The sequence below is a fragment of the Lolium rigidum genome, chromosome 2 (assembly GCF_022539505.1).
Source record: "Lolium rigidum isolate FL_2022 chromosome 2, APGP_CSIRO_Lrig_0.1, whole genome shotgun sequence".
Classification (NCBI taxonomy): Eukaryota; Viridiplantae; Streptophyta; class Magnoliopsida; order Poales; family Poaceae; genus Lolium; species Lolium rigidum.
Genome location: NC_061509.1, coordinates 78,451,848 through 78,461,077, shown reverse-complemented (window position 1 = coordinate 78,461,077; position 9,230 = coordinate 78,451,848). Strand labels below are relative to the sequence as shown.

Sequence of the window (9,230 nt, the reverse complement as noted above, 5' to 3'; positions counted from 1 at the left end):
AATTTGATTATGTGATCACCCAGTCAAAATCAAAATAAGATAAATATATAGATAATTATTTTAATCTAGTACAGGGGAAAAACAATTCGTAATCTTGTAATCTTTTTTTCATTTTCAAGTTGAACTGTATGAATTGACAAACATACATGGCACAGAAGCTTAGTTCGCCAGGACGGAAAAACTAAAAACTATGAAGCACTTTGGACATCCGTGGTGATTCAGTAAAAAAAAAGTGATCAAGTTCAGACATGCTCACTTCACCTGATGATTCAGATGGAGATGTGATGACCCAAGTTATCACAGAGCGTTTCATCACTACAGGATCCCATATGGTTTGGGGTGAGAGAGGCTCGAACTCTCGACCTCAGGATCACTCACGTTTTAGCTATGAGACCTACGCGCTAGCCAACTGCGCCACCACCCCACTGTGATAAGAAAACGAAACAATGCTTCCTGTACAAAGCAGGAGCGATCCATACAAGTACCCAATTCATTGAGTGTGCCTCTGCTGTGACTGTTAACTGTTTTCCAAATCTCTGAAGATGGTATTTGTTTCTTCCCATTCAGTTAAACAGAACGCCCTGAACAGCTGGATGGGAGATTTAACCCGACTACAGAAAAAGGTAATTAGGTGTGCTGCTTTCGGATCTTAATTACCATTGAAGTTGCTTCATACTGGCATCACAAGCCATAACAACTGCAACAGTTTAACACAGACATAACTAACTGGTGCCATTTCAGTTGTACTTCAGTAATCACTAGCTCAACGTTCATCCATACATGATAGATTGATGGTAATTATGCAAACATTTCAGGGATCAGGCAGACAGACAGGCGGAAGAAGAGGAATATGGAGTGTGATGCCGCTGGAATCACCATTGTCCTCAAGGATAGAGTAGACGATGTAGAAGATGAGGCCGAACACAGCAGGATCCACCCCCAGCAGGTTGTTGCTCAGCCCTGGGCCGTCGAGCCGCTTACCTAGAACCCACGGCGGTTATCCCCATCGCTGATCTGTACTCTGGGGAAATGCAGCAAGTAACAGCAGGAGAGGCAGCCAACTGAAGTGTGGAAGCCAATAATTTGGGTATATATCAAGGCACCCTAATTAAACATTGGTCCCATAGGCACTTGCCACCTTTGAGGTAACAGATCTCTGTTGACAAATTCGGCAGAGTCAAGCAAGTGCAGCTAGGCCAATCACAGCCAACTGGATTCAATCAAAGAACTCCAACAAAGTAGACTCTTGGAGGAAGCAAAAAATCTTGTGTTTCTCAAAGAAAGCCACGCCAGGTTTAGCTAATATTCCTTTACACAAAATCGCTATGTGATATTACACTCCTACACACAGCTCCACTTTGAAAGCAACATGTTATTCTTTACTCTACATAGCATATGATGGCATAACTACTACAACAGTGGTGGCTTTTAACGGTATCCTCTGAAGCCTGAGAACTTCGCCATAAATCTTCCTTTTCTTCAGGTTTGTATGGCAGAGGGCATGGGGATCGAAGTACCGAACACTCATGATTCATTCCATTGAGAAAGTGGTTAGCCAGGCTTTTCCTTTCACAAAAGATGACAAGATTTCAGTAAGAAATATGGTTCTATCTCAGGATAGAGGAGTTTCATCTCCCTCTGTCAAGCAGAGCGTATGAGTAGCAATTGCTTCTAAATTCCTGGTTGGAGAATGTTACTATTTTGGATGACAGGAATGATGAGTGGAAGTGTTCCGGGCCCCCCTGTACAGCAGCTAAATACCATTCTTCAATCCATGAATATGTGGTGGCCTGTCCAGTGTACAAATGGATATGGAAAAGCAGATGTATCATGAAGATTAAAATGGTTGCCTGGCTTATGTTAAGTGACAGACTAAATACAAGAAATATGCTGCATAGGAGGCACTGGAAGGTCAGTGAAGACAAGCACTGTGTGCTATGTCCTGGCAGGGTTCATGAAGATAATGATCATCTCTACTTCTCTTGCAATTTCAGTGTACAAATTTGTAGTTATCTTCAGATTGATTAGAGTGTTGTTGGGGATTTGCAGCAGACTGCAGTATATGCAAGACAGTTCAGCCAGCCATTTTTCACAGCAATGGTCTTATCGGCTTGTTGGAATATCTGGAAGATCATGAATGGGTCCATTTTTTAGCATCACAAACCTAGGTTTATGGCCTGGCGCTATAAATTTATCTATGATGTGTCTTTTCATGCACATAGAATGAAGCACGTACATAGAGACAAGCTCCTGGCTTGGATAGATAGGCTAGTTTAAGTCTCCCGTTTGTATTTCTTAGAGCATCTCCAACAGGCGCGCTATATCGCGGCGCGCTAAAACCAAGAATCCGCGCGCGGTAAACAGATATGGCGCGCTGTGCCGTTTTTTCCTCCGCCGGGCGCGGCAAAATACAGCGCGTGCGCGCGCAGGAAAAATGGTCCTCCGCCGGGCGCTGCAAAATACAGCGCGCGCGGGCGCGGAAAACAGATTTCTAGTCTATTTTGCATTCACAATTCATGAAAGAAATGACACAATTCATGAAATAAATGACACAAAGTGCAACAACATCACATAGTTCAACAAGGACACACAAAATGACGTAGTTCAACAATGACACACGACATATGGTTCAAATGGACAAAGTGAAACAATGCATATCACAAATGCATATCACACTTCCGCATTTTCCAAGTCAACACCTTCTTCTTCGTCCTCGTCATCTTGGGTTGAAGGAGGAATAGTAGCATTCATGGAAGACACGAAGCCTCCCGGTGGTGCTCCCATACTCCCGTACACACCACTCACGGAGCCTCCCATGGTCCCTCCAAACACTCCTCCATAGCTTGATCCTCCCATGCCGGCCATGCCTCCATAGCCTCCCATGCCGGCCATACCTCCCATGGAGGGCATGGGCATGCTTCCCATGCCGGCCATGCCTCCCATGGAGGGCATGGGCATGCTTCCCATGCCGCCCATGCCTCCCATGGTGGGCATGGGCATGCTTCCCATGCCGCCCATGCCTCCCATGCCTCCTCCAAACATGCCTCCTCCAAACATGCCGGTGGTGGAAGTGTTCATGTTGGCTAGCAACAATCTCTTTTTGGCCAACACTTCATCGCGAAGAAGGTTGACGTACTCCTTTTGCCTCTCATCCATATGGGAAGTATCCATCAAGAAAAGCTTCCTCTCCTCCTCCGCTAGGCGTGCATGCTCCTCGGTGGCTTGCCTCTTCTCCTCCAAAGCCAACTTCCTCTCCTCGTTGGCGGCAATCCTCTCCTCCAAAGCGGCTCTCCTAGCTTCAATAGCATCCATAGCCTCTTTCTCCAAGTTTCGTTGCATCTTTCTATCTTCATTTGCTTGCAACCTTGCATTTGCAATCCTCTCCATAGCCATGGCAATGTCATCATCTCCGGCCTTCCTTCCCTTCATTTCCTTGCCGGTCTTCCTACCGGGCACATTCCTCCGCCCATTGTTGATGGAGTGAGGAGTGGAGCTTCTCTTCTTCCCTTCATCACTTGAATCATCATCGATGATTGTTGCATCACCGGTAGCATTGGCCGCCATAGTTGCCGCATCCAACTTGCCGCGCGTCTTCCACTTCTCTTCATTCCCTAGCACTTCATAGCAATGATGCAAGGTGAATGGCTTGCCAAGAATCTTGTTGCCTTTCTTGTTCTTCTTTCCCACATCCCTAAACAATCCTTGAGCCATGGAGTTCTACACATATGCGCAAAAGAAAATAGATGAGCCATATGAAGTACAACCGTATTCTTCTCATATGAGCCATATGGTGAACATAGTAGAGTCACTTACCCTATCATTCTCATTAGTGCCACTCGGATTGAGAACATCGATGTTGGCTTGCACGCCCGCCCATTTTTGGCAATCGGTGTTGATACCGGACCAACGGGACCGAAGTGAGCGCATGGTTCGCTCGATCCCACTTGTGTTTGTATTGAAGTACTCCGTCATCCTCATCCAATATGTTTCTCTTGTTTGATCGGTACCGGTTGTTGGATCCATTCCAATTGTCAACCACGTCTTGCAAAGCAACTTGTCCTCCGCTATGGTGTAGTTGGCGGCCCGGCCGGGAGGGCGAGGTTCAATCAACCCTTCTCCTTCCTCATCTACATCCTCATATTCCTCCTCCCCATAGGCGGCTTCATCGTCATGCAAGAACGAGGATCCAACATTCATTGTCTCCATGAATGCCGCATCATCCACTCTACATTGCAATGAAATTCATTACCATCGGCTAGGTATGCATCTAAACCACAATTCGACAAAAAGAAGTGTTTTTTACCTCTCGGGCATTTCACCATCCACCATATGTGCGCCCGCGCGGTTGCCGGACGGAGGCGTCGGCTGGGTCGGCGGAGGAGGAGGAGGAGAAGGCGCCCGGTTCGGCGCCGGAGGAGGAGGCTGTCGGCGGGGGACGGGCGCCTTCGCTTTCTTCGGTGGCGCGACGGCGGCGGGGCCGACGTGAGGCCGTTTCGTTGACGGCGCCTTCCCCTCCTCGGCGCGGGCCGCGCGTTGCCGGTGCCTCGCGCGGCCATCCGCGCCGCGCGGCGCGCTCGCGTGTAGTGCCCCGCGCGGCGGGACGAACAGCCGCCCGCGCGGCAGCCCGTTGGGTTCCCGGCGTCGGCGCCGCCGCTAGGGTTTGGCGCCGGCGCGGCGGAAGTGGCGGCGGCGGCGGAGGGTGTGACAGAGTAGGGAGGGGTCGGCGGGTTGCCGGAGGGTCGTCCATCGTCGGGATCGCCGGCGGCGCGCGGAGACGACGGATTGGGCTCGGGGCAGCGACGCGGGGAGGAAGTTTCAGCGCGGGGGATTTTCGCGGTTGGACGAGCGATGCCGCGCGTCGTAGCCGACGCGCCGGATATGCCGCTCCGGATTGTGCAAAACGCCGCGCGCCCTAAAAATTTTACAGCACCGCGCCGTTTACCGCGCCTGCTGGAGCGCCTGATTCTGTCCCGCGCGCGCTATATCGGACGTTTTTATGCCGCGCGGCCTATATAGCGCGCCTGTTGGAGATGCTCTTACTCTTTACCTTTAGTCTCTTGTACAGCTTGTAAATAGTTGGTTTGGGTGTTTCAATAAAAGCAAGGTTGTGGGCCTTTTGCCTCACAGTACATAGTCAAAGAAAAAACACTCTTGGTTCAGAAACAAGAATTAAGACTAGATTGTTCCACTAGCCATGTGTTCGTCATTGTGCCTGACCACACCTGAAAATATGATCACTACCATTACCTAAAAATATGTTAACTTATGTACTAAACTTACAGGCAATCCATTGATAGTGCCTATGGTATATAAGAAAAATCTCGGGTTCTACGTACCTCTTTTTGTCAAGTCTAATCCAAATTTGCATTGTTGGATGAATATCTTTGAAATCTTCCCTTCAAAAAAGAGAGTACATAATCTGGTTAGTTGAAGTTAGCTCTTAAACAACATCACCGTTGATTTTCAACTAAACAATTGTAAATCAACATAATCAAATTCAAGTAGAAGCTAACTCGACCTGAATTTTCATATGTAGTCTGGCAGCTGAAGCATCTGCCAGTTAGGTTCACCCCTGAAGATGTTGCTTGTCCTTGTGGATCTGAGCAATGCCATGGGAAATCTCGTGAAACTCCATGAGGAATCTCCTCAAACTCCTAGCAACAAATTCACCGTAGAACAGATCTTCTATGCCATGTCGTCCTCAGCATTCTATCATTACAAATAGATTTTGTCCAATACGGCTATGAGCCTATGAGCCAAGCATTTGAAATTTGTTAGTGAGAATACAGGAAATGTAGGACAACTCAGAGCTGACAAGAAAACTCGGAGCTGACAGGAAATGTAGGAAATTAAGTTTGACAAGTTGGAATTATCAACAAACACTTGATTATCAATTGATCAAGTACTACCCAGTCAAAAAATGATAAATATCTAAATGATTATTTTACTGCAGTACAGATCTTGTAGTTTGTCCAAAAGCAGGGGAAAAGCAGACATATTACAGTTCTTGGTAATTAGAGATGACAGATTGAACTGAACCATATAACCAAAAAAGGTTGAGATTCCGAGTTTTAATTCAGACACACATTGTAAGTAAGATAATGGGATGGAAGTGAGCAGGGAACAGGCTGAACCAAATGTAGATAAGAAAAATGAAAAAGCCTGGACACCTTAATGCTGATATCCAAGCAATTTCGAAACGTTCTTCAGCAGAGATCTAACAAGAACCATTTGCTGAGTAAGAGAAACGGCGGACAATTGTTCTTAACAACATTTCGCTGACTTCTCATAGATGATGATGATGATAACAAGATGGTACCACCAGATACTACCACATCCAGCAACAGGCTAACACGACAGAACTAACACAGCTTTAAACAACAAGACGAGACGCTACAAAGCGGCCTATGCCCTCTCGCCCCTGATGCGGCGTGCGAGCTGGATGTCCTTGGGCATGATGGTGACGCGCTTGGCGTGGATGGCGCAGAGGTTGGTGTCCTCGAAGAGGCCGACGAGGTAGGCCTCGGCGGCCTCCTGGAGCGCGGAGACGGCGGAGCTCTGGAAGCGGAGGTCGGTCTTGAAGTCCTGCGCGATCTCCCTGACGAGGCGCTGGAAGGGCAGCTTGCGGATGAGCAGCTCCGTGCTCTTCTGGTACTTGCGGATCTCGCGGAGGGCGACGGTGCCGGGGCGGAAGCGGTGCGGCTTCTTGACGCCGCCGGTGGCCGGGGCGGACTTGCGGGCCGCCTTGGTAGCCAGCTGCTTGCGCGGCGCCTTGCCGCCGGTGGACTTCCTCGCCGTCTGCTTCGTGCGGGCCATCGGGATGGGAGGAGGCTAGGGTTTGCTGAGTGCTGGAGGAGAGGAAGCTGGATGAGGAAGAAGGGAAGGGGGTCGTGGGATTTTAAAGGAGAGGAGGAGCGGGCAGTGGGCCAGTGGGCGCGCTTTGCATCTGGGGGAAGTCCGTTTGGAGCGTTCGATTTGAGAGGCATGGACGGTGAAGATTTGTCTCGGGTGAGGTACGCGGATCATGCAGAGCGATCCGTGGCGTGGCATTTCTGCGTTCTGATTGGCTGGTTTGAGCGTCACTGCGATGTAACCAGGCAACGGGCGTTTGGTTGGCAACCGTCGCCTATGTTGGGTTTTTTCCCTTGTTGCGATGGTACGCTTGAGGCCTAAAACGATGAACAAGTCGCCTCATTTCCCGATAAGTTGTGCTACGTCCGGGCCCTCTCAAAAAAAAAAACTGTGCTCTGTGTACTATACAGATAATATGTATACTGTATTTTGAACTAGTCTACATTTTAGCCTCTATTTTGAAATAATCTACATTCTACTAGCTTTTAGTCAACGAAATGTTTGCTCCCTTTATTAAACGTTGTAATTTTCAATTACGTTTGAATTGGTTGTTCTCATTTCTATTGGAAATTCAATTCGGCTCTTGGGTGCATATGCTCCCTCCACCCAAAAAATATATTTTTAGTTGTCAAAAAATTCTAACAAAAAAATTCCCATGTACATCTCGACAATCTATATGCGTTCGTGCAGTTTCACGAAAAACTGATATTTTTTATGGTCAGTGTAAAAAAGACAAAACAAGTCTCACAAAAAGACTTATTTTTAGCACTAAGTTTTGTCTTTTTTACACAACCCAAACGACAAGTTGATTTTTTATGGAAAGACTTTGTGCGCACTTAGCATGTGAAGATGTACATGTGAATTTTTCGTTTGGAATTTTTTGACATTCCAAAATATATCAAAGTTGCAGTTCAAACTAAAGGGAACATACGCACCCAGGAGCCAAAACATCACTCCCCATTTCTATGTACTACTAATAAATACAACGCTAGTTATCTCTTTTTTCTAAAATATAAACTAAATCAAAAAGGAAGGAGTACCATTTTTACCTCGAAGTACAACTATGGCTCACGATCTCTGCCATGTGGTGAGATAAACCAAGTGCTCTGGATAAACTTGCCACAAAAATCAGGAAAAGATAAATAAAATAGCTCAAATTCTAGAAATAATACACCGATTTTTTTAGAAATAGTACGGTGACGCTCTCGGTTGTACCAACAACGTGTTTGGTAGCTTGGGCCGAATTCTTGCACCACTACGTCTGGGAGAAGAACCCCTGCGCTTTCCAGACGGTCCACGTGCCAGAAAAAACCTCTCGTTTGGTCATCTGCGCAGAGTTTTTTTTGGCCCCGTGGAGATTTAGGCTCTAGCCGTTTGGTAGGTTGGTTTTAAGGCCAAGTGGTAGCCCAGAACAGCGCCATGTTGTTTGGTTGCAACTTAAAATCCGCTTCTGGTTACCTCTTCCCTTCAGTAGTGAGGTTACCAGTGCAAGATCAGACTTGAAAGATTATAGACGCTACGAAATAGTTTCACGACCATAGTTCACGAGGCAACACAATACTTGTTCAGATACCATTAGACAGTAGAGACAACATAGTAGCAGCGAGACAATTCCAGCAGAGCTTTAGACATCTTCTTCGAAGACGACGCACCTGGTGGCATCGCCATGGTCCGGGCACCTGCTCATCACCTCAGTGCAAGTGTGGTCGAAGATGGCCACACTGTACTCGAGGATAGACACCTTCTTTGATGCGGGGTGGCTTTCGCACACCTCCGCCTCAAGACCGTCAAGTGCAGCCCCGCCTATCGTCGACGCTACACCATGGCCAAGGAGTCCCCCAAGTGGACCAACAACACAAACCCCCGCCATATATGTCAAGGTGAACTCCATCCTCTCGACACTCGACCTCGGCAATACCTTGGATGGAATGCTACCTCATGTCGGTGTGTTACATGTCATTAGGTACAAAAGTCATCGAGGAACCGGAGAGAAGGAACTCCCATGGTGCAAGGAAGAGAGAAGGAGAAGAAGGAAAGAAGAGAAGAAGGAAGAGGAAGAAGAGGCGGGAGGAAGAGGCCCAGCCGGCCTAGAGGCCGGCCAACCGGGCCCCAGGCCGGCCAGCCCGGTCCCAGGGCCGGTCAGACCGGGCCCCAGGCCGGCCAGCCCGGTCCCAGGGCCGGTCAGACCGGGCCCCAGACCGGATCCACCCCGGCGACAACCGGGCGTCGTACCGACGCCAACCAGAGGGACTTTTGCGAACTTCCCGGTCTGGCGCCCGGTTGACCGGCCCGGCGCCGGCCGGCCCGGTCCGCAGCCCGGTTGGCGCCCGGCTGGACCGGATTTCACGGGTTTGACTCGACCGGAAACGGCCCGAGTC

At 48.5% G+C, this 9,230-nt stretch overlaps 1 protein-coding gene and 1 non-coding gene across 2 annotated transcripts; both read right to left on the bottom strand.

Annotated features, from left to right (window-relative positions):
- Window positions 1-335: 335 nt before the first annotated feature.
- Window positions 336-424, bottom strand: TRNAM-CAU. The gene is given in 2 exon segments: window positions 336-371; window positions 387-424. It is a non-coding gene; the product is annotated as a tRNA-Met (tRNA).
- A 5,277-nt stretch (window positions 425-5,701) lies between these two features.
- Window positions 5,702-6,816, bottom strand: LOC124691985 (histone H3.2-like). Its single transcript, XM_047225287.1, has 2 exons — window positions 6,412-6,816; window positions 5,702-5,749 (listed from the first exon to the last, which is right to left on the bottom strand). The coding sequence occupies exons 1-2, from the start codon at window positions 6,814-6,816 to the stop codon at window positions 5,702-5,704; spliced, it is 453 nt and encodes a 150-aa protein (XP_047081243.1).
- Window positions 6,817-9,230: the final 2,414 nt, after the last annotated feature.